The sequence below is a fragment of the Carettochelys insculpta genome, chromosome 3 (genome assembly GCF_033958435.1).
Source record: "Carettochelys insculpta isolate YL-2023 chromosome 3, ASM3395843v1, whole genome shotgun sequence".
Lineage (NCBI taxonomy): Eukaryota > Metazoa > Chordata > Testudines > Carettochelyidae > Carettochelys > Carettochelys insculpta.
Window position 1 is genome coordinate 161,839,748 of NC_134139.1, and position 27,937 is coordinate 161,867,684.

Genomic DNA, 27,937 nt, shown 5'->3' on the forward strand with positions numbered 1-27,937 from the left:
AATTAATCTCACGTGGTTATGGGGCCTGTAGAATCATGAACTGTGCATGCAAGTCTATGCAGTTGTCCTATTCTTGCATTTTTATTGTAAATTCAAAAGCATTTTTAGAAATTACACAAGGACAAAAAAAGTGTGGACTTTAATCATGTTGTTTGATGTCAAGAAATGTATGGAAGAGTTCAGTGTGCTAGTATACAACTGACTTTTATTTAGTTTAGTCACATACTACAATCTTATTAAGTTGTAGTAAAAGTTGACACCTATCTGAATTTTGAAAATGTGGCCTCGTGTGCTTCATCCAAGTATTCCCCCCAACTTCAGTGGGCACTGGATCAGTCACTAAGACCCCTGTGCATTTACTGAGCGATTGGTATTGTCAGTTTTGTTAGGAAAGGAGAATTTGAGAAAGAAAATCTGACACTCTGTTGTCCCAAGACTTTTATTTTCCTGCTGCTCTACCAAAGCTGGTAACCTCTTTCCTTGTAGCTTGTCCCTTATTTCTTCTCCAGCTGCTCTTTCCCCTCCATCCTAGAGTTCACTTATTTCTACTGTAACTATTTCTCTGCCATTCCCTCGGCTTTATACATTGTCCCATTTTATCTCATATCTTACTGATAGGCAGTTTAATTTTTTGAAGTGACCTTTTGTTTTAGGTGCACATGACTGTGGACTTTATAGTCCAGGACTGTGGTAGTTTTTATATATATATATAGAAGTCCTGTGGCACCTTATAGACTAACAGGTATTTTGCAGCATCGGATGAAGCGGGTCTTTGCCCACGAAAGCTTATGCTCCAAAATACATGTGAGTCTATAAGGTGCCACAGGACTTCTTGTTGTTCTCGAAGATACAGACTAACACGGCTACTTCTCTGACACTTGTCTATATATATAGTTATATTTTGATTTAAAACAATCATTTATGGCCACATCCTGTAAATGCATTCCATGGATGGGATATCAAAACTACAAAATGTAATAAAATAATAATAATATGTTATATAGTTAAGGGGTTGATTTCTGATCACAGTTCCATGAGTAATACACTTGGAGTAACTATGAACTCCTTATCTCTTGGCCCTGCTTTACTAATGCAGATTTTAGTAACTCCTTTTGAGATCACTGGAGTTATCTTTATCTTGTGGTGGAACAATGAGACATCAGTGGACTTATTCCACTTTACAGTGGTAGAACGGAAATCAGAATCCAAGCCATATTGTTTTTCATGCATAATAGCCTTAGTTAGTCCCACACCTGTGAATAATAGAGAGGAAGTAAAAAGGAATATGTTTTGTCCTCAGGAATTAAAGTTGCTCCATGTCTTTATTTGTTTTCCTTTTTATTACAATCATGCATTTCCTGAAAATGTGATGAAATTTTCAACCAGAATTAACTGTTTGCAACCTAAGATGCTGAAATAGGTACAGGCTGTCTGGCCCAAGATTTCATTACCTTGAAGCAAATAATAATTATGGGATTAAAGTTTCAGTGTGTTCTGCAGGGCATGACCTTGCCTTTCCATTGTTAATTTGTTCTGCCATAGGTATTTCAGTCTTCAAAAAAGAACCAGTTACATTTTGACCCCAATTATATTTCTAAAAATTGTAAAGTAGTGTTTCAGCTGAGTTACACAGCTTAGAATCTCCAGGGAAAGAGCAAGACCATGGCAAGGCACAGGGCTGAGCTCAGAAGAGGCATCTCATGGATATCTCCTTAGTAACACATAAAACAGGGCTGGAGCCCTTGACACAAGTCCCACTCATAATTTAAACCCATTCCCACCAGGAAAGAGTTGTGGGGATGAGCTCCGTAATCTGCTACTTCTGTGAGCAACAGGGGCATATGAGGAAAGAGTGCACATTGATGTGCATATATGCACAGCCTTGTATGGCAGAAGAGAGGGCCCCAGGGAGGATTCCCATAAGTTGGTAGTCCCAATAAGGGTTCAATGGAAGGCGATACTGGGGCTAGTAGATTAAGCATGTAGTTAAACAGAGGTGCAGGTCATCTTAATAGGTTAGACCAGGGTTTCCCAAACTTTATATAGCTGGAACCAGGTTTTTTTCAGTACCCTTTTTTTGTGGCCCCAAAAAAGAAATGAATATAAAAATTAATGAAAAATGAATACATTTTCACTGTTTATTATTTATTCACAATAATAATAGTACATAATATAAATCTTATAAAATTTCATCCACTTGTAATGCAAAAAACTGGCTATTCTGTATTCAACATATATTTTTCGCCATATCTTCAATTTTACCTTTCCCTGTATTGTTGGATAAAGACAGCAAACCCAACAGATTTCCTTGTCTCCTCTAAAAATACAGGTTGTAATAATATGCAATGCAGGAAGTGTTAACTTTTCTCCAACGGTATGTGGATAACCTGTCTCGGCCATTAGTTTTGAAACTTCATACAAAGCCAACAGAAAGCTTTCATTTGAAGAGGACATAGATTTTTTAAAAAACAAGAAAAATAAATTTTCTTCTGCTAAAAAAAAGCATGAAGAGTAAACACTGTCCTAAGCGTGCACCAAATCTTGCACTCTGTGGCGGCAGCCATCTCCTGTCCTCCTTCTCTCTGCTTGACTGCTCCTGGCCCCTGGGCCATTTCTCTGTGATGCTTGTACCTTCTTGTCACTTGTATCATAGCCTACAGCCTGGCATATATCTGGTGGGAGCTGCTTTCTGGCTCCCCTGAGCCTGCTCAACACTGCTCTGGCCAGGGTGCTGCCTGCTGGGAGCCAGTCCTGCACCCTCGCTGGCTGAGCTCCAACTGCCCTCTGCTCTGCAGAGCAGCTCCTTATATCAGGGCTCCCTAGGAAGTGGCCCTTGTTGGATCCCTGTAAGCAACTCTTTGATGTAAGTGGCCTGTGCAGGCTCTTCCAGCCTAGCTGTAACACTTCCCATAATGCAGTGGGGCAGTTACCCTACTGTGATGAGGAATAAGATTTCTCACTCTTTTGCTCTTTAAACACAATTCAGTACAATTTCAGCTACGTGAAGTGGAAAGCCTGTTTGTCCTTGCTTTATACCTCCTGTTTTTCTGTTTAGCTTTCAAGCCACTAGAGGATTGTGTCACTGCACATCGATAGCTATATGAGGCTTAATATAACCAGTAGAGGGAAGTGGTACACAAGCTATTACAACATAGTATATTTTAGAACAGAACATCCTTCGATCCCGATTCCATCCTGTGTATTTTTCTTCATCCCTATAAACTCTTATAATTTGCTATATTTTAATAAACAAGGCTATAGTCAACTTGATTTCTAATAACATTTTCTTCTAGTTTGCAAACCTTAAGCATTGATTTAGCTGTGACTGTTCTGTTTTAAGGATGCCTACTACTACTTTTCTGATAGTTTGTTTGATCAAGAATTTCTCCTAAACAGTGAGAACTAGGACCACCAAATTCAATACACAGTTTCCTCTTGTCATAACATAAAGAAAATTTAGGGTTTGGTTGTGCCAGGAAAATGGAATGTGCTTGGAATGGGATTGCCTCTCATAAAACCAACCAGAAATGAGACAGAATCACCAAAACAAGTACAGTCCTCAAAATTGGGGTTCATGGGTTTGCGCCCCAGTTGGACTGATTCAAGCAGCGTCTTCTGTGGCTGTGCAATCCAATGCGGGAGTGGCAGTCCTTTCCACACTGTGAGCAGCAGTAGGCCTTGATACAAGTGACAAGAAGGTACAAGCATCACAGAGAAATGGCCAGGGGCCAGGAGCAGTCAAGCAGAGAGAAGGAGGACAGGAGATGGCTGCCACCACAGAGTGCAAGATTTGGTGCACACTTAGGACAGTGTTTACTTTTCATGCTTTTTTTTAGCAGAAGATAATTTATTTTTCTTATTTTTGACCAGCCCACTGAAGTCATTGGGATTTCACTAAATTTACTATATTTGATTTCTTGTAGCTCCCCATTAGGTCTCTTTCTCCATGTATTTTTCTCTCTTATTGGCCCCAACATTCAGCTCAACAATTTATTTTCAAGGCTATTTAACTTAATAGCTTCCTTCTTAATAAGTGCTCACTTCTTACATCCATTTAAAGAATCAGGCCTTGTAATGGTCTTGTGTCTCTGAAGCTTGGCTGTTCTGTATTTCTGTTTGGGTCTGAGAATTCTCTGCAGAGGAAAGTAACAGGCATTTCTGTTCTGTAACCACACCTTAATTTCTTCCTTCACCCAGTTGTTATTAGTAATGTATTCTGATCATAGTCTCTTCTTTTCATGAAGAACTGATGCACTGAAAATATTTGATCCTCAGTGGTCCCATTCACACTGATAGTAGACATTATCCCTTCTGTGTAAGAATTAACAAAATTACATTATAACCTGTAATGAGATGAGTGATACCATGATAGTGTGTCACCCTTTATTTAAACCTGGCTATCTGACCACCTTCTTCCACTCCTTTTGAGTTTTTTCATACCTCCAAACAAGCAAAATTATTTTGTCTCTGACATGACCTATACTTTTCTCTTTTAATAGTATTGGTGGGAACACTGTCAAAATTCGATGCTTTGTTAAACTTGGGAGTTGTGAATGCCCCCTGGAATCTCTTCAAAGCTGGGTTCTTTCACAAAGGTCTCACCTGTCTCCCAGTTTGTTGTTCACCTTTATTAATCTGCTTATTGAAAAGTTCATTAAAACATTCCTTCCTTCCTTCTTTCAATAATTACATTTGGGCTATGTCTACACTACAGCAATCTGTTGGCAGAAGTTACTTTTGAAAGAGATCTTCTGGGAAGTCACAGGTTGGGGTTCAGAAGGGCTAGCAGGACTACTGATGAGGGCAAAGGTTGAATGAGAGTGGGGTGCAGAGTTACATGGGGTTGGAGACAGTAAGAGGGGGCTGAATGAGGGTGCAGTCACATGGAGATAAAGGGAGGAGCGGTGGCTGGGTGATGGTGCAGGGCTGTGAGATATGTGCCTGACTAAATGAGGGAGGGTAGGGTTCAGCCAGCATCTGTATGGATAATAGATGGGTGAGGATCTGCAAATCCCTAACAATCCCCACCACTCACCCCTGCCCAGACCTATTTTCTGTTTCTACCACCCACATCCAATAACTGTTTATTGTAGTCTTCATGTCCTCAAGTGCCATTTTACTCTTTTGAATAGTGGCCTCGTTAAGACCATTTTCTGGGTGACTGACCTGATTTTGTCTAGTAAAGATCTGGTTTGTTCGTTAAGAGATCTGCGGAACTCCTTGAGTTTCCTTAGTGATGTCTTTATGACAACAATTATGGACTCAAACTCCATTTTGTTGTAGTGGAATAAGGGATGTGGGATGTCTAGTGTTGTCCTCTGTTGCCATTAGAAAAGGAGACATTGCATTGCCTCTAATGAATAGTAATTTGCCCATATGGTTGGTGAGGCTAAGTGAACATAAATGTAAATTAATGCTGAATTAGGTCCTTGATGGTTTTTTCAATTTTAATTTTAGCATACTTTCCTTCCATCTTTCTGCCTGTTGCATTACTGAATAAAATGGAAAAATCTGGAGACAGAGCCATATGGCCTGATCCTATATCCAGTCTGTTCCTTAACAATGAAAAGGACATACATACAGGAAAAAAAAATAGGTGGATATTTATCTAACTTGATTGTGTTTCCAGTATGTGAAGTTTTGTGACTACAGATTGAAACTGTCTAATCTGGCATTCTCTTGTCCGGCAACATCCATAGTCCAGCATTATTTTAGTTAGCTGGATGTCCACTTATTGTGGGTGTGGCCAAATTTCCTGTGGTCCCATAAAGTTTGTTTACAGCCACCAATCCTGAATTAGTGTTCTGTGCTGTTATTTACCTCTAGTTTACCCCTAAATGTCTTATAAAAGTCCAATAAGCAGTGGAAATGCTGGTAATGTGCTAGACAACAGTGACCTCCCGTGGTCTGGCAAACTCTTTTGTTCGTCACTGGTTAGGTCCTGAGGATGCTGGACTGAAGAGGCTCAAATTGTAAGTGTTTTTACTATGGTGTTTTTTTTGTTTTTTATTTTTAATACAAATAAGACCATTGGTTTTACATTTCCCCTGTTTGTAGTCCTTGTTTGCTGGCTAGTTTTTTTCATTCAGTTTTTCTGGACACCATGTACTGCCATGTGGTCCACAAGATCTGATTATACACATTTGCTGTTTTGTGCTTTGCACCCCATATCAGAACTAAGATTTATGTGGTAAATATTTAATACCAGGAACAATCAGACCTTTCTGATCTCATCTTATATTTATTAAGCTACTTTAGCAGACATTCTACTTCAATATTTCTCAGTTTGAGAGCTCAATTAAAATAAAATGCACAAAAGTGTATCTAATGCTAACAGACTCACTATTCTCCAAACAGAAGGAGTCTTATGAAGACATACTAACTTCCTAAAACTATTATCCAAATATTAAATTTTATTTCATATCTTTCACAATTCCTTTTACCTGTTTCTGTTGTATTCCTTTATTTCTGTTCATATTTATCTTTTGCCCTTGAGGAACTTGATAAAGTAAAGGCAAAAGAAAAGAAAATATGTGATAATGATTCCCAGTGAGTTAAATATTACTACAATATAAATAATACAGGACTAAATTAAAGTTTTAGCCTGGGGTCAGCAACCCCCGGCACATGTGCCAAGAGTGGCAAGCCAGCCGATTTTCATCACACATGAGGTGGGAGCTCAGTCCTGTGTCTCCTCCCCCATGAAGCCAGGAGCTTGATCAAAGCCATGTCTCCTGTGAATTAACAAAAGACCAGCTAATGCTACCCACCATGGCCTAAGTGGTAAAGTTCTGCATCTTTAACCTACGTATTAATGAAGATGTAGTAAGTAGGACTATTAGTGAATTTAAAAAGTATCACTGGCACGCAGACTGTACATAGAGGCCAAAAAGTCAGATTCCATCACTCCGCCTAAGAAAGGCTGCTGACCCCTTGTTTTAGCCACAGCTGGGATGGAGGGGAAGTGTATACCTGTGCTTTCAGCTGATAACTAAGAGCCTAACCCTGTATGAGGGGTCAAGCAAAGATGGAAAGTCTGTTCAGAGGGAGGCTGTGAAAATGCAGGAGCACACAGAACTTGCTCCACAATGATCCATTAGTTAACCAGCACAACCTCAGGAGCAGGTGACGTTTTCAAAGGATGGCATGCTTGATAGGCGCATTGATTCAGTATGGTTTCTGAATAGCTTCAGTCATCATGACTCTGCCAGAATTTAAAGCTGCTCTCCCATAGCAGAATCCCCAGTGGAACAGCAGTACAAGCCTCCCTGCTTTCTGGGGGGATAATCATTGTAAAGTTTCAAAGGTTGTCATAGCTGGGGGTGGTAGCGGGGATAAGCTCCCACTATCTATAAAATGCTCCCATGCGTGTGCCTCCAATAGCCTCTGACAACCGAAGTCCAGCTCCTGGCCTTCACGTGTGGCTTAGTTTCTAAGCCCAGCGAAACTGTTTGCACTGACAGGAGAAAGGGCGAAGGCGGGTGACTGGTGCCTTCAAACCAGCTGCTTCGGGCAGATGGGGCTCGTCAGCCTGGGAAGGCCACCCACCTAGGAGAAGGAAACTCTGATTTAAAACCTCCGCTGCCTTGCGGCGATACCTAGTCATGGGAAAGGCTTCGGGAGTAAACCCTGAGGAAAAATCCAGAGGTGGAGCCCCTAAGGCAGTTTGAGGTTGTGCTCAATCTCACTCTGGCAGCTCCTGCGACAACATTGGTGTCCAGCTGTACTGGCTTTTGCCTTTCCCTTTGGATTACATCAGTGTGCGCGGAGAGGGGGAACCTGCTGCTGGGCATCAGCTGGTTCTTCAAACTTACTTGCCCAGGACTGCGCCCTGGAGAGGACACTCTGGCATTGCTTTCTGAATGGTGACACAACATGGGAAGCAGCAGTTACTGGTATTAAGCCACTGCACTCGACTGGCGTAGAGTGAGGCGCCAGGGGTTGCTTCCGATGGTGGGAGTGGTGTTTGGATCTCAAGTAGGTGCTGCCTCGCCACGGTCCACTTGCTCCACTGGGTGTGTGGGGCTTAGGGAATCACCAACAGGTGGATCGTTAACCTTACACCAGGCAAAACAAACAAGCAACAAAATAATCCAGCCTTCAGGCTGGGCACATGGAATGTAAGGACCATGACTCCGGGCCTTACAGAAGACCTACAGAGCATTAGTAACCCCCAGAAGACAGCAATCATTAACAACGAGCTGAGAAGACTGCGGATGGACATCGTGGCCCTCCAGGAAACAAGGCTATCGTCCTCTGGATGTCTCAGGGAGGAGGACTTTTCCTTTTTCTGGAACAGGAAGCCTCCAGAAGAGACCAGAGAACACGGTGTTGGCTTCGCAATCAGAAACAGCCTAGTTGGCTCAGTCATACCACCAAATGCGGGAACTGAGAGAATGCTGAAAATCCAGCTTCAAACACCAGTGGGCATGGTCAACATCTTCAGCGTCTATGTGCCCACTTTAACTTCTGCCCAGGAAGTTAAGGACAAGTTCTATGATGAACTTAGCATTGCCACCCGTCAGGTACCTTCCCATGAGCCGCTATTCATCCTTGGAGACTTCAACGCCAGAGTTGGCAGCAACCACCACAGCTGGCCATCCTGTCTGGGACAGTTTGGAACAGGGAAGATGAATGAAAACGGACAGCGCCTCCTTGAACTCTGCTCCCAACATGACCTCTGCATAACCAATACCTTCTTCAACGTCAAACCCCAGCACAAAATTTCATGGCGACACCCAAGATCGAAACATTGGCACCAGCTTGACCTCGTCCTCACCAAATGCAGCCGTTTAGGTAATGTCAGGGTGACACGTAGCTACCACAGCGCAGACTGTGACACTGAACACTTGCTCGTGTGTAGTAAGATGCACATCCAGCTGCGAAGATTCTTTCACTCCAAAAAGGAAGGGAGGCCGCGCATTGATGCTGGCAAGACTCGTGACCCTTCAAAAGTATGTGAGTTTTTCCAAGCATTTGAAGAGGCCTTGCCCCTCCCAGATGACACTGATATCAGCAAGAGATGGGAACAACTACAGGACGCTATCTATACTACTGCGATATCTACCTTTGGGAAGAAGACAGTCAAGTCTGCTGATTGGTTTGAAGCCCACACTGAAGTGCTGACGCCCCTGATTGAGAAGAAGAGACAGGCACTGGCTGCATACAGGTCCTCTCCCAGTGAGGTGAACATGCAGGCACTCCGGTCTGCTTGGAGTCAAGTGCAGCAGGTTGCTCGGCGGTGTGCCAACAATTACTGGCTCCAACTCTGCTCCAAGATTCAGCAGGCTGCAGACACTGGTAACATGCGAGGAATGTACGATGGGATCAAGCAGGCCATCGGTACATCACAAAGAAAGACTGCCCCACTTAAGTTGGCCACAGGCAAGGTCTTGAAGGACAGAATCAAGCAGATGGAACGCTAGGTGGAACACTACTCACAGTTGTACGCCAGAGAGACCGTAGTTACAGAGAGAGCCCTGCATGCCATCGAGCCTCTGCCCATCATGACTGAACTCGATGCTGAGCCCACCTTGGAGGAACTCAGCAACATGCTAAAAGCACTCTTTTCTGGAAAAGCCCCAGGGAAAGACGGTATTCCCTCAGAAATCCTCAAATGTGCCAACGGTACCCTAGTTTCAGAGCTTCATGGAATACTTTGCCAATGCTGGAGAGAAGGCAGCGTACCGCAAGATATGAGGGATGCTAACATCGTTACTGTCTGCAAGAACAAGGGTGACAAAAGCGATTGTAACAACTATCGCGGCATCTCCCTTCTCAGTACTTTGGGGAAGCTATTTGCATGTGTGGTTCTGAAGAGGCTCAATGTTCTTGTGGAGAGAATCTACCCTGAGTCTCAGTGTGGGTTCAGAGCTGAATGGTCCATCATAGACATGGTTTTCTCTGTTAGGCAACTACAAGAAAAGTGCAGGGAGCGGAACAAACCTCTGTACATTGCCTTCATTGACCTGACCAAGGCATTTGACCTTGTCAGCAGAAAAGGTCTGTTCGCGGTTCTGGCTAAGATCGGCTGTCCCCCAACTCTGCTCAGCATTATTAGGGCCTTCCATGAAGGCATGAAGGGGACCGTCATATACGACGGATCCACATCCGAACCCTTTGAGATTCTCAGTGGAGTGAAGCAGGGGTGTGTACTGGCTCCAACGCTGTTCGGCATCTTCTTTGCAGTTTTGCTTAAATATGCCTTCGGAACTGCTACAGAGGGCATCTCTCTCCGCACGAGAATGGACGGCAACCTCTTCAAACTCTCGAGGCTTAGAGCGAAGACCAGGGTGCATACGAAGCATCTAAGGGAGTTCCTTTTTGCTGACGATGCAGCTATTGCTGCTCACACTCAGCAGGAACTGCAGTCACTCATAACTTGCTTTGCGGATGCGTGCATGGAATTTGGCCTCACAATCAGCTTAAAGAAGAACCAGGTGATGGGCCAAAACATGGGTAATGAGCCATCTATCAGCATGCTAGACTACGAACTGGAAGTCGTCCATGAGTTTGTGTACCTAGGCTCGACGATCTTGGACAACTTGTCACTTGATAGCGAGATCAACAAGCGCATTGGAAAAGCTGCCACAACGTTCTCCAGGCTGACGAAGAGAGTATGGGCTAAAAATAAGCTCCCTGTACACACCAAGGTGCAGGTCTACACAGCCTGTGTTTTGAGCACACTGCTGTACGCCAGTGAAACATGGACTTTGCGCTCAAAACAAGAACAGCGGCTCAACACATTCCACATGCGCTGCCTTAGGCGCATACTCGGTATCTCATGGCAGGACAAGGTCCCCAATAGCGCAGTGCTTGAGAGGGCAGGCACCGCCTCCATGTTCACCCTTCTCAAACAGAGACGTATGTGCTGGATGGGCCATGTCTCATGCATGATGGATGGCTGAATACCGAAGGACCTCCTCTTTGGTGAACTGGCATCTGGAAAGAGGCTAAAAGGGCAATCTAAATTGCGCTGCAAGGACATGTGCAAGCGTGACCTCAGCACTCTCTCTATCAGTGTGAACACCTAGTATTCACTCACCTCAGACAGGCATGCCTGGAAACAGGGAGTGAAGGAAGCTCTTAATATGTATGAAACTCCCTTGGTGAAGGAAGCGGAAGACAGGAGAGCCCTCAGGACGATCCGTGCCCGTGATACCAGAGCGACATCTGCCTACTGCTGCCCACAATGGGGAAAGGACTGCCACTCCCGGATTGGATTGCACAGCCACAACAGACGCTGCTCGAATCAGTCCAACTGGGGCGCAAACCCATGATCCCTTGGGATCGAAGGATGACTACTACTACTGCTACTAATCATTGTAAAGGTGCAGTTTATAACTCTGACATCTGGTGCTGGCATGCCTCAGTTTCTCTGTGGCTGACCAGATGGGTTTTTGTGATTTTGGTGCCTTGGTCCTTCCTTCAAGAAGAAAAACAGGTTCCAAAAGAAGGCAAACAAATGAAAGAAGTTATTCTGCCTTCAGGGAAGGTCAGTTGGCTTGTCCTCCCTTAGCAAATAGTTTTTGGGCCCTCTGGACAGAACTATCTGGACGACCTTCCAATTGGCCACATGAGATATTCAATCTACAAGGTCCAGCCCTGGATCCTAAATCATGGGGTCTGCCCTAAGTCCAAGATTAACTTGCTCTGTTATTTTCTAGAGCCACTTTCAACAGTACCTCTCTCGTTAGGCCTTTTGTCTGACCTTTGCTAAACAGTTCTCTGCAAGGCATTGCCCATGCTCTTTTTACTTCTTCTTCCCAACAGGGAACCTTTCCACAAGGTTACGGGAAAACTCCTTGCAGCCTTCTCCCTTACTGAAAACAGGCTTCCTCTGCTATGTCTCAGTACGCCTGGTTCTCAGGCTGTTTCCTGTAGTCATGGGGTTTTAGAAAAAAACTCAGGCATTGGTCAGAGCGGAGAACTGAAACTGTAAATGCTTACTAGCTCTGGGACAATCCCCCATGAGAAGCAGCAGCCTGACGTTCACATGCGCAGTTTGTGTAGTATCGTAGTGAATATATAAGGGCAATTGAGATGAACCATGCACAGGCAAAACTTCCATTAGATGTGCCTGTGGATGGATTACAGAATTGGATGTATAAGGTGTTAGATAGCTAGTGAGAGCTATGAATTCAAATCAGAGGCATAAAATGAAGCAGCCATAAGCTATATCATCTTGGTCTGTAACCCCCCTCACTTCTCCAACTATAAGCACAGTCAGGCCCTGGTCCTCCTTAAATCTCCAAAACTAAGTTGCGGGAGGAAGATGTTACTAATCGGTATTTTAATCCTAAGGTACTTCATTCACTCACCTACCTTCACAAACACTGTGTTTTACAAATACACTTTTTTCATTTTTGTAGAGCAAGGAATTTTACAGATACATAATAACGAAAGTGACTATATATATTTTTTGGTTTAACGGGACATTCCTGATTTTTTTCACATGCTATTCCGCTTTCCAAGGAACGGCTTTCAGGACACCTGAAAGAACACCTGAAATGTTCTGTTTTTTGTTTTATCACTTTTTCATAATGACTGCAAGGGCTTATTCAAGACTTGTTATGTCAAGGAAAATGTGCTTCGTGGGAACAAACAGGCCAGTGGAATGAGGGTTGAATGTGGTGAACAGTGCTTGAGGTCAGTGAAGGGAAAAGCTGTATGCGTATAGACTCCTATCAAAGCTGTTCTTTAGCTCAAAGAAAATGTTCGACACTTGGTCAGTGTTTCATGACAAACTCATTCAGAACACTGAGCTGCTGAAAAAAATTCCATGCTGAGAAGCAAGGATACATTGGTATTGTGTCAGAAATTGGCAGTAACAATAGCAGCATACTTTTTGGAGGAGTATTTGCAGGACAATTATAATACTTAGAAAAATCCGTTCTTCTAAGCATCCCAGTTGTATTTTGAAAATATGGTCACCTTAGTAATAGGACAGTTGCCTTGATGAATTATCACTACAGTAAACTCGTTCATATCCAGCAGCCCCGTGACTGGAAGGTTGCTGGATATTCAAACATTCTGGATAATAGAGAGGTATACCTGGCAATGCCTAATGTTAAAGAAAAAGCAGATTAGATATTAAGAAACAAACAAAAATGTACGGAGAGTACTTTATTTACCAATAGTAGTATTCACAAAACAAAAAAAATCAGTCATGGAGCACTTTAAAGATGAACAACAGTATTGTACACTGTAAATTTATACAGTAGTGCCTCAATTTATGTGAGGGCTGTGTTCCCACGCACATGCATGTAACTCGAATTTTGCATAAGTCGAGGGTGGCTTTTCTTTCCCTGGCAGAACGCACATTCTGCAGCCGGGGAAGCAGCAGGAGCAGCTGGAGCTCCTTTTGAAAGGTAAGTCCTGGGTCTGGGGGGCATCTGGGAATGGTTTAGCCTGGGGTGGGTTAGGGCTGCAGGGGGGTGGGGGGGTGGAGCTGAGCTGGAGCTGCACGTGGAGGGGTCGTGGCTGGCCCTGGGCCCCAGGCTCTACCTTGGGCTCCCAGCCTCCATCTGGGCTCCCAGCTGCCAGTCCCCTGGCTGCTGGACTCCCAGCTGGCCCCCACTCTTAGCCTTCATGACTCTCTGGTCTGGCAACATCAAGACCACAGATAATCCTGGACCAAAGAGATTCAACTGTATTGTGATTTAGGGCTTCAAGGGTATAGTTTTGAAGTGGAGAAAAATTGAAAACTTTGTCAGGGCTCAGTCCACGAGACAGAGAACCACTGCAGGATTATTAATAAATATACTTGGCACATATATTCTATGTGCTATACAACCATTAACAAAAATACAATAATCCTTACAACACATCTGATATTATAAATGGCAAATCAGGACTATGAGGCAGAGAAAATAGGAGCAAAATCAGGATGTTTAAAACTAATGATTAAAAATTGATTTTTATTTAAATTGGGAATTTTATCTTTTTAAATTGGATTTTTAAAAATGTAAATTTTAAAATTAAAGAAGTTGCAACCTATGTTAAGGTCTGAACTTCTTAAAAATCTATTCACGTCATTTAAAATAATGTTGGGATTCCATCCAAAACATCTTTGCACTTGGCTTCCCGAAAACTCAGTTCAACTTGAGATTTTGTCACTCAGGTATTTTTATTTGGCATAGAGCAAAATTATGCTGTGTTGATGAAACTCATGTGTAAGAAGTGGGTATAGGACATACCACATATTCAAAGTTACACAGAAAACTTCTTGTATATATGTGTACACATTACACTGCATTTTTACTATTCTTTACGTCATGTGTTTTATGATTGGCCTGGTGACTTTGAAGGAACCAATCCCTCTACAGTATGCTATGTTCATGCATAATCTGACCTTTACTTTATCTTACATTTAGCTTTGCTTATTACTACTAGGATGTTCCTGCTGATCTTAGCTACAATCCTGACTCCAGCAATACTAATTCTTATTATCGTAACTTTACAGTCTCATCATCTCCACTAAGAAATAAAGCAAGATACTTATGTCAAATTATTGTCAAGCCAGGTGTGCAATCACATACAAAACTATATTAAGCTGTACATGTTTGCTGTCAAGTTATGAAGAAATATAACTGACTGAACTGGTGGAAATCACTGGCTAAGACCCTGCAACAATAGTTTTTTGAAGCACTGAACCAGATTTGGACAGCAGTAGCCTCTTCTGCAGGTGCAAAGGAAATACTTTAATCCTTTCAGTTTATATTTTTCCGGTGCAGTACAATTATTTGTTCCATGAGAACATGTAAATGGCCGTACGAATGGCAACGGTCCATCTAATCCAGTTGTGATGTTTCCTGTCTGGGGTTTTGTAACCCCACTGGCAGTGGAAGTAGGGGATACTGTAGCGAAACCTCTTTATCACAGTGTTTCCCAAACTTTTCAGCATCATGCCCCACTTTTGATTTCTGAGAAACCCTCACGCCCCCCACCTCTTCTTTACCAACTTCCAACCCCCCTTAAACAAAAAAATTCAATTTGTAATTTAAAATAAACACAAAATCTTCATATAAAAATGTTCTTTAACATTAAAAATAAGCACAAAGCTTTTTTGGCCCCTTGAGGGTGCCTGGTGCAGCCCCAGCTGGCCAGCTGCCTGAGCCCCATGTCAGCAGCCGTAGCTGCCTGCGCCAGTCACCCACCTGCCTCAGACCTGTGCTGCCAGGGCCAGCTGCCCAAGCTGACCACCCAAGCCCCACACTGCTGGTGCCAGCCACCTGCCCAAGGTGCCCAAGCCCCAGTGCTACTGGGGCCAGCTGCCCCCCCACCAGCCCGAGCTGCTTGAGTCCTGTGCTGCTGGTGCCAGCCACCAGACTGTCAGCCCAAGCCACCTGAGCCCCACACTGCTGGGGCCAGCTGCCCGCCCACCAGACTGTGCCGCCCAAGCCCCGTGCTGCCAGGGCCAGCAACTACCTGCTAACCCGAGCCCTGCGAGCCTCCCACCCAAGCCACTCCCCTTGCATGAAGCTAGGTCCCCCCAGCCCACTGCTCTGACCCCATCCCCCTCACCTGAGCCAGGCACCCCCAGCACCCCATCTAACCCCATCCTCCTCCTCCTCCTCCTCTCCCCACAACCCATACTCAGTCACCTTTGCAGGAGGCAGCTAGCTCCACGTAGGTCTTCTAGCCCCACATGGGTCTTCGCCAGCTGCCTGCCTTTTTGTAGCAGCTGGTCCAGGTCATCCACGCAAAAATGGTAGGGGCTGAAAGCCGGAACAAAGGATGGCTCTTTCTTTGGGTGAGGAGAATGGGATGATCTGAGTTGCCTTGTGCCCTCCCTGGAATTTTTTCATGCCCACCCAGTTTGGGAGACCTTGCTTTATCATGAAAGGGCAACTTGTTGATGTAGAATTTTATTTTTGACAAAACTAAACTCAAAGATAAAACAACATAAAACTTCAGAGCATAGAAGTCCAGTCTGTCCTACTTCTTGTTCAGCCAATCACTAAGACAAACAAGTTTGTTTACATTTACAGGAGATAATGCTGCCCATTTCTTATTTACAATATCACCCGAAAGTGAGAACAAGTTTTCACATGGCACTGCAGTAGCTGGTGTTGCAAGGTATTTACGAGCAACATGTGCTAAGCATTCATATGCTCCTTCATGCTTCAACCACCATTCCAAAGGACATGCTTCCATGCTGAGGATGGGTTCTGCTCGATAGCGATCCAGAGCAGTGTGGAGTGCCACATGCTCATTTTCATCATCTGAGTCAGATGCCATGAACCGAAGGCTGATTTTCTTTTTTGGTTGTTCAGTTTCTGCACTGGATTGTTCTTTTAATATTTCCGACAGCATGGTCCATACCTCATCCCTTTCGTATTTTGGAAGGCACTTTAGATGCTTAAACCTTGGGTCAAGTGCTGTAGCTATCTTAAGAAATCTCATATTGGTAACTTCTTTGTATTTTCTCAGCTCTACAGTGAAAGTGTTCTTAAACTGAACAACATATGCTGGGTCATCATCTGAGACTTCCATAACACTAAGTATGTGGCAGAATGCGGGTAAAACCATGGAGCAGGAGACATACAATTCTCCCCCAAGGATTTCTGTCAAAAACCTACAGGGCTCAAGTAGTGTTTCTAGCTTTTGCAATTTTTCAAACTCCTTACTTGTGGGCACTGATAGTTTGTGCTTTTGAAGAGCTAATGTGGCTGCTATAGCAGCTTTATTGCGAAGCAGTTGCTGAATCATAGTCAATGTGGAATTCCATCTGGTTGAAATATCTTGTACAAGAGGTTCTTGTTTCTGTCCATTTGCAGCATATTCTATTCCTAGCTCTACACTGTTATTTGGACTGTTTTTGAAATGATCCATAAGTTTTCTACATTTTTTCAATATGTTTTCAAAACCAGCATCACTAAGTGCTATAGTAATGGATTGTTGCAGACTGTGAGCAATGCATGTTATGTGTTCAAAAGGCAAGCGACTGGTTGCTGCTACCATATTATGGTCACTGTCAGTAGTAATTGTTGTTACCTTTTCTTGAATATTCCATTCTTTTGCAACATCCAAGAAACACTCTGCACATGCTTCAGCATATTGTCTCTCTTCAGCATGCAGTACTGTTAAAGCAAATGATTGCAGTTTCCATGCAGCATCTATCAGGTGTGCTGTAACTCTAAAATAGCAGTGATTGCTCACGGATGTCCAGTGATCACCAATGAAAGCAACAGCTGGTGCTTTTTTCAGAAGCTCCAACTTTGTAGTCTTCTCATTGTTATATAGTTCATGTATCTGTGATGCAATGATTCCTTCGGACGGCAACGTATATGATTGATTAGAAGATGCAATTTGAATAACATCTCTTAGCCCTCTGTCATTTATAATGTCAAATGGTCTGCAGTCCATAGCTACCCACTTTACGATAGCGTTGGTTAACCTGTTGTACTTTGTTTGATCCATGGGTATGTAGTGATCCTGAAACTCTGTAAATGTACTCTGTTGTGGTTGGTTGGGTTCATTTGCTCTTGGTGGGTTATCTGTAGCACAAGAACTGGAGGCAAAAGCATGTTTAGCACGTAGGTGGTACCGCAAACTTGAAGTACTTCGATGGTATTGGAACTCGGCCTTGCAATAGCTGCAGATAACTGTCTTTTTATTCAGAGAACCATCTGGATATTTTTTAAAAATAAACTTCCCATTCAAAAGATCTGATCTTTTGCTCCTTTGCTCCATTAAATTTTTCTGTCATTTAATAACTTCGGTTCATGAGAGCACAGTAGAACAGTGCCAATGCTTGGAATAATTCTGTAAATTCTATATAATCAATTAAAATGTGTGTCCTGTTCTAAAGAGTCCTTGCTGTTGATGTGGAAAGATTTTACCTAAGGATTTTAGCATTCAGTAGGGGAGTGAATTGTGCAGGAGGCTTTCATTTTTCCTGCTGCTGCTGGCTTAGCCTTTATTTTACATGCATGTACTATTTTGTATGTGTGTCCTTCAGAAGAATCTTGGTTTCTTGAAGGGTAAAGATTTTTATCTGACAAAGTCACTGTTTTGGAGATGGAAGAGCTGTGAGTTGTACAGAAGGGGGGATTCTTGATAGTGCGCTTGTTGGGTCATGTTTCTTCTGCACTCACCAGGCTCATCTCCTGTCCAAAGAGGAAGAGTTTCATCTTAGAAATGTGCATTCAGTGTTCAGGGAGGACAGGGAATATGTGTGGGGGGGGGGGCGCGGGAAGAGGCTGTGGAGGGGAGATGGGATGGAGAGGGAGCAAGTACTGACTTGGGTAAGGAAGGTGTCCTGCTGGTGCTTTTGGAAGGGTGGTTTCTGATACTGTGCTGGCCTCTTTTTACTGAACAGAGTAATCCATTATACTTCAACTGAGTGAGCCCTGGTCTGCGAGGGAGGGTGGGTTTTATCTCCAGGACTCGGCATGTATCAAGGTAGGAGAGACTGCTGCGGAAAGGCTGTGCTCACCAGGCCCCATTTCTCTATGTGGTACCTCTTAGTGGTGACTAGTGAAGGGGGCTCCAGAGGAGGCATCAGCCATGTGTCCCCCCCAGCCGAAGTCCCACCTCTGCCCTGCTCTGGCTCTGCCCCCGTCCCTGCCCTTGCTTCACCCCACTTTCCACTTGCAGTGAGAGCAGGGGTAGTCCTGCTCCTCCCCTCAGAGTGGCACAGGCCTAGAGCAGCATGAGCTCACTCTGCTCTCAGGCCATGTCACTCTGGGAGAGTGGCAGAACCACCCCCAGGTTCACCAGAAATGGCAAGGGGCTAACAGTAAGTGTGGGGAGAGGGGATGCATGTGGAGGGGTGGTGGGGGGTGCATGTGATCTTGTGTGCACCTCATCATATGTTGCCTCTGCTCTCACTTTTCTCTCTCGTGTGTCCTGGTATCTGGGAATTAGTCACTAGGGAATTTACCTCAGTAGAGCAGTTGTCTCTGAAGAGAAGCAGGGCCTGCCTTAGGGAAAAGAGCATCCTAGGTTAACTTGTGTTTTGCATCCCTAGTTCCCATGGCTGCCTCCCAATGCCTTGGTCCCCACAGGCTCCTTCCTCCTCCACTGCCCTGGACCTGTGGGCTTCCCACCCCTCCATGACGTCTGGCCTATATGGGCTTCCCTCATGACCTCCAGGCCCTGCTTCCTCCCTTCCCTTGCTTAATGTGTATTGAAGGAGATGCCAGGCAATTTTCTCTCCAAATTTTCCATTCACATGTGGAACGAATTTTTTTATGTGCACCAAGGCATGTACCGCTGTGCATCACCAATAGAAACACATACTGGTATCTGTGGACACTGCTAACCAGCTGAGCAGCATTTGAATTTCTCCTGCATGGCATAGCTGCAGGTGCATAACTTACAGGGAATACTGGTGCCAGGGTTCAGCCCAGCACAAAGTAAGCACTCGCTCTATGCTGATGCTGATACTCTTGCATGGGTGCACGTCTTGCCAGAGCCCAAGGCCGTCCCACAGCCCTCTGGCCACTCCTGGCCCTCCAGGGACATCATTTCAGATTTTTATTCAGAATATGAGATTGAGAGAGAGAGTGTGTTGGAAGGGAAGTGTGCATTAAGGGAGTGCTGTCTCTTTAAGCAGAGCACTCAGGAACCTGAATGTTTTTTCCGCCAACAGCAGCTGTTGTTGGCAGCACTCCTTCCTCAGCCAGATGCAGACTTTTCCCTGAACCCAGGTGAGTGGAAACTGGGTTCATGAGGAGGAGGGGCCACTGTTCCCTGTAAGCTGAGGGCTTATGCAGCTGCTTAGGAGAGATTCAAATGCCACCCAGCTCAGTAGCAGACCACACACAACTAGGTTTTTTGTTTCTACTTGTGATACACATGTACATGCTTTGGTGCACACAAAAACAGTCTGAACATGGACAGAAAAAATCCACACATGGATGGAAAAGATTAGGGGGAACATTGGTGTGGGAGGAGATACCCAGACATCAGTCACTATCATCTCTTGCTTTCACTCCACACAGCACACCGGAGACAGGTTCCTGGTCTGGAGGGATGACTCCATGTGATGGGGAGGCAGAAGCAGCAGCAGAGAAAGCTGGGAGGGGCACCTTTGTCCGAGAAGCAGGATAGGCACCCACTTGAGTATGGTGCTGTGGGTAGTGGCTCCCCCTCACACACACCTAAACCCAACCCTGTCTAGCAACGAGGGGATGGTGCATGCAGTGGGAGCCGCTCTCTTCTCTCCCTCCTGGAAAGTGTTTAACTAGCTCTCCCAAATCGCCCACAGACTAGATGACAGAGTCATAATAAAAACAAAACAGCAGAAATGTAGCACTTCAAAGACTAACAGAGTCGTGGTTCTGGTACCAAGGACCTACCCCTCCGGCTAAGGGAGATTCTGCAACCTTCCTAGGCAATTTATTCTAGTGCTTAAATACTCTGACAGTTAGGAACTTTTTCTTAATGTCCAATCCCAACCTCCCTTGCCACAATTTAAGCCCATTGCTGCTTGTTCTAACCTCAGGGGTTAATGACAATTTTTCTCCTTCCTCCTTGTAACAACCTTGTATGTACTTGAAAACAGTTAAGAACATAAAAAGGGCCATTACTGGGTCAGACCAAAGGTCCATCTAGCCCAGCATCCCATCTGCCAACACTGGCCAGCGCCAAGTGTGCCAGAGGGGGTGGACCGAAGACAATGATCAAGCAACTTGTCTCCTGCCATCCATCTCCAGCCTCTGACAAAGAGAGGCCAGGGACACCATTCCTACACCTTGGCTAATAGCCTTTTATGGACTCAACCTCCATGAATTTATCTAGCTCACTCTTGAACTCTGTTATAGTCCTAGCCATGTCTCCACTGTCTTTTCTTCCACAGACTGGAAACAAAATTGTGTTTCATTAATCTCTCCTCACAAGTCATGTTTTCTAAACCTTTTAATATTTTTTTCCCTTTCCTCTGGACTGTTCCCAATTTGTCCACATCTTTGCTGAACTATGGTGCCCAGAACTGGACACATTATGCCAGTTGAACGCTTATCAGCGCAGAGTGGAGCAGAATTACTTTTTGTGTCCTGCTTAAAACATTCCTGCTTGTACATCTCAGAATGATGTTTACTTTTTTTTGCAACAATATTACACTGTTGACTCATATTTAGCTTGTGAACTGTTGTGACCCCCAGATCCCTCTGCATGTAACTCTTTCCAAAGAAGTCATTTCCTATTTCATGTGCAGTTGATTATCCCTTCCTAAGGGGAGTATTTTGCTTTTATCCTTATTGAATTTCATTGTTACTTCAAATTATTTCTCCAGTTTGTCCAGACCATTTTGAATTTTAATCCATTTCTCTAAAGCATTTGCAATACCTCACTGCTGGTATTGTCTGCAAAATTTAAAAGTGTGCTCTTTGTGCCCTTATCTAAAATAATTGAAGAAGATATTGAACAGAACTGGATTCAAGGATGGTCCCTGTGGGACTCTACTTGATATGCTTTTCCAGCTTGACTGTGAAGCACTGATTAGTACTCCCTTGGACCAGTTCTGTTGCCCATTCACCCTATTTTCTGAGATCTCTTACTCATGCTTCACAAGCAGTTTTGTAGATAACTATCTTGAGTAATTTTTAGGGCTGTTAAATGATTAATCACAGTTTTAATTGCACTGTTATACCAGTACACAAAATGATTTAAGTATTTTAATGGTTCCTTACATTTTCAAGTGTACTGATTGCACTTATAACAGAATAAAAGTGTACAGTACTCTCTTTGTATTTGAATATAAACATCTGCAGCATATAAAAGGTAAAACAGTGTGAAGGGAATTGAAAATACAACAGTTCAATCTCTTTATCATGATGACCTGGATCAGGTGGATGGCAGACAAATGCAGACCTCTTGGCCAGAGTGGAGAGGCTGCCAACACAAAGGTGGGGTTGACAGCAGAGGAGTAGGGGAACCTAGGCCCACTCTAACATATCAGGACCTAGCCAAAGACACTGAACAGTGGTGGAGGGTGTTCTGCCAGGGGCTCAGCAAGGATTCAGATGAAACATGCTGACCTAGATTCATGCAACAAAACAACCAGGTGATAGTCTAGTGTCTCCGGGCTACTTCCTACATTCTTCTGTAGCTGTACCTGTGGTGTGGGATCATTCACTGTTACCTGGGATAGAGTGCTAATGGCAGTACCAGTAGTTCCTTGGTGTCCTGGGTAGTGGCTTGAGACCCAGCAGTGGGTGAGAGGTGTCTGTCTCCTCTGTCAGCTCCAGCCAACGCTGCAGGGCCTGCCTATTATACTTCCTGTCCCTGACCCTCTTCTTCCTACCCATCAGTCTCAGAGGGAGGCCATGCCCTCTTCCTGTAGACCCTCACAACATCCCATGGCAATGAATTCTGTGGGTTTGCTGTGGATTGGTGAAGATGTACATCCTTATGTTAATTTTAGGGCTGTGAAATGATTAAAAATAATTGTGATTAATCACAGGATAATAATTGTTTCAATTAATCACAGTTTTAATTTTACTTTTCAACAGTGCAATTAAGAGGTTTTCATCTACATTGTCAAATATACGAGAGGTCCTGTGGCATCTTACAGACTAACAGATTTTTTGGAGCATAAGTTTTCATGGGTTGCATCTGATGAAGTGGGTCTTTGCCCATGAAAACTTATGCTCCAAAATATCTATTAGTCTATAAGGGGCCACTGGACTTTTCGTTTTTGTGGATACAGAAAAGCACAGCTACCCCTCTGATAATTTTCAAATACATTGACTTCAATTATGATACATAATACAAAGTGTACAGTGCTCACTTTATATTATTACAAATGTAGAATTAGTAATTCTACATAAATGCATTCAAAAATAAAAGTGTAAAACTTCAGAGCTTAAAAGTACACTCAGTCCTACTTCTCGGTTTGCCAATGGCAAATACAAACAGGAGATAATCCTTCCCACTTCTTATTTCCAATGTCAGTTGTAGCTGGCATTACAATGTATTTATGTATTCCCTTTATGCTTCAACCACCATTCCAGAGGACATGCTTTCATGCAGACCAGGGGTTCTGCTCAACAATGATCTGAAGCACTGTGAACCGACACCTAGTTATTTTCATCATCTGAGTCGCATGCCACGAACAGCAGGTTGACTTCCTTTTTTGGTGGTTTGGGTTCTACAGTTTCTGCACTAGATTGTTACTCTTTTAAGACTTCTGACAAAATGTCCAACACCTCATCTCTTTCAGATTTTGGAAGGCACTTCAGATGCTTAAATCTTAGGTGGAGTGCTCTAACTATCTTTAGAAATCTCATATTGGTAAATCTTTGTGTTTTGTCAAATCCTTAATGAAACTGTTCTTTAACTGAACAACAGCTGAGACTGCTGTAACAGAAAATATGGCAGAATGCAGGAGACATACAATACTCACTCAAAAAGTTCAGTCACAGATTTAACACTTTTTTTTTGTTGTTGAGGATCATGATCAACATGGAAGCATGTCTTCTGGAATGGTGGCTGAAGCATGAAGGGGAATATTAATGGCATTCAGTGGCAGGATAAATTTCTGGCACTGAGTGGACCTGTAATATCTAAATTTTTGCATTTTGTTCTTCTTAAAAATAAATGTACATGTGTAAGTTGGATTGATGATAAAGAGTGCACTACAATACTTGTAGGAGGTGAATTAAAAGTACTATTTTTCTTTCCTTTTATATTGAAAATATTCGTAATAAAAATATTATGCAGTGAGCATGGCACACTTAATATTTTGTTTTGTAACTGAAAACATCCAAAATATTTAAATAAATATTATTCTGTTAGTAACAATACAATTAAAACTGTAAATATTTTTTAAAATCAAGATAATTTGTTTTGTGTTAATTACCTTAGTTAGCTGTGATTAATTGACAGCCCTAATAACTGTTTATGGCATGCACCTCTTTTCCAGGGTGAATGTGTTGAACAGCACTCATCCCAAACTGATCCTTGGGGAACCCCACTATTTAGCTGTCTCTATTATTATTGTGAGCCTTCATTCTCCTGATGTGTTTTTTAAAAAGCTTTTGTTGATAATTTTTGTATCTTTTGGTAGTTGCTATTCACATTATTTTTTGGCCTGCATCATTACGCTTTTACGCTTGACTTGCCAGAGATTATGCTCCTTCCCATTTTCCTCGATATGATTTGACTTCCAATTTTTAAAAGGATGACATTTTGCCTCTAATTGCCTCTTACTCTTTTATTTAGTTGTGGTGGCACTTTTTTCTCTTCTTACTTTCTTTTTATTTGGGATGTACATTTAGTTTGTGCCTCTGTTTTTCAAATCGTTTCTATGCAGTCTGCAGGTATTTTACTCTAGTACTGATCCTTATAATTTTCATTTAACTAGCTCTCCTATTTTTGTGTAGTTTCCTTTTCACAGTTAAGAGACCAATTAGAAGTTAAGAAAGTGGGAAAGCTTGTTTTCCTCCTCCAAGCTATGAGAGGATTACAATACTAGTTCTAAAATCTTGAAGTACACGGTGACCAGAAACATCAGTTCATTTCGCTAACTACATGTTATATTTCCTTTGGTTAATAACTTAGTTTTTATCCTCAAAGTATGTTTTGCACTTAAAACTATTTATCTAGCATAGCTTATTTAATTTAAAACTTAAAATTCCTGGTTTTGTGCACTTTAATTGAATTTGAATTTCTAGCTAAATAAACTACAACAAAAATTATTTGTAATATGTTATCATCTGGTATCCAAAACATTAATCATTCACCATTTTATTACATCATAAAAATGATAAAATTAAGAACCTGTAAGCTAAGCTGGGATTCCTTAAATACATGTTTATCCTCCTTTTTAATCAAAAAGAAGTGTCAAATTTATTGTACATGTTATATTTAGTTGCAAATCAATATGTTTTACTGGTTAGCAACTAATGAGAGTCACTCTTTCTTTTCAAAATAACTAAAAAGTAGAAATGTACAATATGATAAAAATCAAAGCTCTAACCAAGATTCCGTGCTTTCTGATTAAAATCGTGATTAAAATCAGTGATTTAAGTCTATCCAGCTCCACAGCAATGTGAGGAAACTGAAATTGGTGCAGGGCCACTGAGTGCAATGGGAGACGGGATATGTGGACCCCCCACACAATGGACATTGCTAGTGAGGAACCATGGAGCTGGCTCCCACAGGAGTTATTTCCATGTTAATTGCAGAAAAGTCTTCAAAGCTATGGTCAGACCAGGAGAAACTAAACTAACCTCTACACAAAATTACTGATTAAACATTTGTCTGCAAGTAATTACTGATTAAACCAGTGATTCCCAAACTTTTTGGCATCACGCCCCCCCTTTTGATTTTTTTTTTTGAGAGACCCTCATGCCCCCCACCTCTACTTTACCATCATCCAAACCCCCCTTAACAAAAAATTCCATTTGTAATTTAAAATTAACACAAAAAATTGATATAAATATGTGATTTAAAATTAAAAATAAGCACAAATAATTTTTCTTGGCCCCTTGCGGGTGCCTAGGGCTGCTCCAGCTGGCCAGATGCCTGAGCCCCGTATCAGCCACTACAGCTGCCCACGCCAACTGCCCAAGCCCCGTGCTTCCAGAGCTACCCGCCCGCTCGCCAGCCACCTGAGCCCTGCACTGCCAGGGCCAGCCACCCATCTGCCAGCTGCCTGAGCCCTGCTAGCTGCAGCCAGCCACCCACCTGCCAGGGACAGCCTCCTGCGAACCAGCAACCCCAGCCACCTGCCTGCCCACCAGTCCAAGCCCTGCAATACTGGGGCCAGCTGCCCTAGCTCCATGAACCCTGTGAGCCGGCCCTGCAAGCCGCCCACCCGAGACCCTCCTCTGTCCTCTCCCAAAGCCAGGCACCACCAGCCCCTTGCTCTTAGCCCAGCCCTATCTCCTTCCCTCGAGCCAGGCACCCCCAACCCCCTATCTAACCCCATCCTCACCCTCTGCCAACCCACACTCATTCACCTTTGCAGGGGGCAGCTAACTCCATGTGGGTCTTCACTGGCTGCCTGCTTTTTATAGCAGCTGTCCCGGGGTCGCCCACGTAAAATGGCAGGGGCTGAAAGCAGGAAGCAAAGGCCAGCTCTTTCCTGGTGTGGGAAGAATGATGTGGGGGGGCTGTGTCACCTCATGCCCCCCCGGAATTCCTTCACACCCCTCAGTTTGGGAAACCATGCATTAAACCTTCCTACTCCCACATGTGGTGCACATAAGCCGTAGTGGTAAGGCACCTGTCTCGCTGTTTGGTGGCCTTGTGGGAAGAATTCCATTTACTGTGAATACTATAGAATTTTCCCTGCATGAACACCAATTAGACAAAATCATAGCTCTGAGCAGATCTCTGAAGCTTTCTGATTTCCAGCACTGTACTTAGTCCCCTACGCTGTGCTGTCTTTACATCATATTTTGGTGAACAATACCAGAATTAATGAGGGAAAAGTTCAAAACTATTGTTCTGTATACATGGACTTCTGCTAAATGGATAAAAAAAGGGGAGGGGCTGGAGTACACTTGAATATGACCATCTGAAAACATTTGCTCCCCCCTTTATTTAGATGATTATTTAAATGTATACAATTGATTAGCGAAACAAAAAACTTTATGCTGCATGCTAAATTGCAATCAGTTGTGATTCTGGGTTGTGCGTTTTCTTCTTTAAAAATTCCAGTCTAAATAAAATAATATTACATATATATAAATAATATAAATCATGTCAACCAGTGCATGATTACAAATGAAAACCCATAGAACAATATTTCAGAAAGTAAAAGAAAAATTATCACAAATAGTAACTGAGCCACAATGAGTTACGTTTTAATTCAATAAGAGGACATCCCAAGTCCTGCAAGAGAAGGCACGCAGCCATAAAACAAGTTGAAAGGATTTGCAGGCGCTTGTACCGTCTCAGTTTCCTGATCCAACACACCGTGGAGTCTAGAAGGGCTGAAGATGGACTCTACAAAACAAATACTAATGTATAATAAACCAGGTTGAGAATAACATGCGACGAATATTAATGTCGCTAAAAGCATACCCTGGGTTGGAGCCAGATTACACAGCGCGAGTACTAGTGTATATATCACCATCTTGAATCAGCAAGTATGGGCATTGTTTTCCAATAAGGCGCACTAGCAAAGTCCCAAACATCCTCATGTAGGAAATGCAGAGAAGCAAACAGGAAGGCGCACAGTCCCCTGCATCTATGTGCGAGGGTCGAGTCTGGAGCTATGTTTACCCAAGACGGACTAAAGGGCCACCTTTCCAAGATCCTTCTCCCCCTTCCTCTCCCAGGGCAGGGAAGCCGGAAATGGCATCGCCGGTTCATGTCCCTCCACTGCATCATTTTTATTCTTGGCTGTGCTCTGGTTCCGGGCAGCGGCTCTCTGCGCCGCTTAAGAGAAAAACATAAACAGGCACAGGAGCGCTAAACCGAGGCCACTCGTTTGTTTACTGCAGCTGTCTTGGCCAAGGGCTGCTGAATCCGCCTTTTGTCCTCCCAGTGAATTGCCAAGCGGCTGTTCTGAGAAACGCACCCCTCCCTCCTCTGCTAATCAGTGCACTTTTTCTGGCCATTGGCTGCTCTGAAGAAAACTCGGGCTAGAGAAGGGAGTCCCGCAAGAATGCAATTCCAGGAGACTTACCCGGGTGTGGCTCCGGAAACCTACTTGCAGTGACAAAGGTTCAGCATCCTGCATTTGTCGGGTGCTATTTTTGACGGAGTTACATTAATGATTTAACCAGCAGCCGAGCGATGGTAAATCTTTCCCTTAGCCTGGCGGGGGAGCCAAATGCTATCAGTTTCGAGCTGGGAAGGGTTTTGTTGCTGCTGGGTTTATTGTTGGGCAAGTCCGAGGATCATTTGTGAGCTCGTTGCCTGACCGCAGGCCACACTTCTCCCGCATCAGTGCATGGCCACTGAATCAGGACCTTTTGGCGGTGCCATCTGTACAGATACGCGCGCTCATACGTATAAATATACAACAATG

At 43.5% G+C, this 27,937-nt stretch overlaps 2 protein-coding genes across 12 annotated transcripts in view; one reads left to right on the forward strand and one right to left on the reverse strand.

Moving 5' to 3' along the window:
* Positions 1-27,937, forward strand: part of DST (dystonin) — a 483,110-nt gene that overhangs the window by 28,528 nt on the left and 426,645 nt on the right. The window contains exon 1 of one of the 9 annotated variants that reach the window (XM_074991121.1): positions 27,598-27,937. The exons of the other annotated variants lie outside the window; for them this stretch is intronic. Within the exon in view, the coding sequence (XP_074847222.1) occupies positions 27,860-27,937 (78 nt within the window). The 5' untranslated portion in view covers positions 27,598-27,859. Of the gene's footprint in view, positions 1-27,597 lie in introns of those variants that run through there. 9 annotated transcript variants of the gene reach the window in all.
* LOC142011507 (E3 SUMO-protein ligase ZBED1-like) lies at positions 15,854-27,416 on the reverse strand. Of its 3 annotated transcripts, XM_074991130.1 has the most exons (3): positions 26,986-27,416; positions 22,094-22,377; positions 15,854-18,113 (listed from the first exon to the last, which is right to left on the reverse strand). In XM_074991130.1, the coding sequence occupies exon 3, from the start codon at positions 17,695-17,697 to the stop codon at positions 15,940-15,942; it is 1,758 nt and encodes a 585-aa protein (XP_074847231.1). In that variant the 5' UTR covers positions 17,698-18,113; positions 22,094-22,377; positions 26,986-27,416; the 3' UTR covers positions 15,854-15,939. The 3 variants fall into 3 exon arrangements, 2 of the variants coding, with proteins under 2 accessions (XP_074847231.1, XP_074847232.1); XM_074991131.1 differs by lacking the exon at positions 22,094-22,377; XR_012645100.1 differs by lacking the exons at positions 15,854-18,113; positions 22,094-22,377 and adding an exon at positions 25,931-26,907.

Coding starts and splice junctions, on each gene's coding strand:
- LOC142011507 (XM_074991131.1), bottom strand. CDS start 17,697: ATGGAGCAAAGGAGCAAAAGATCAGATCTTTTGAATGGGAAGTTTATT.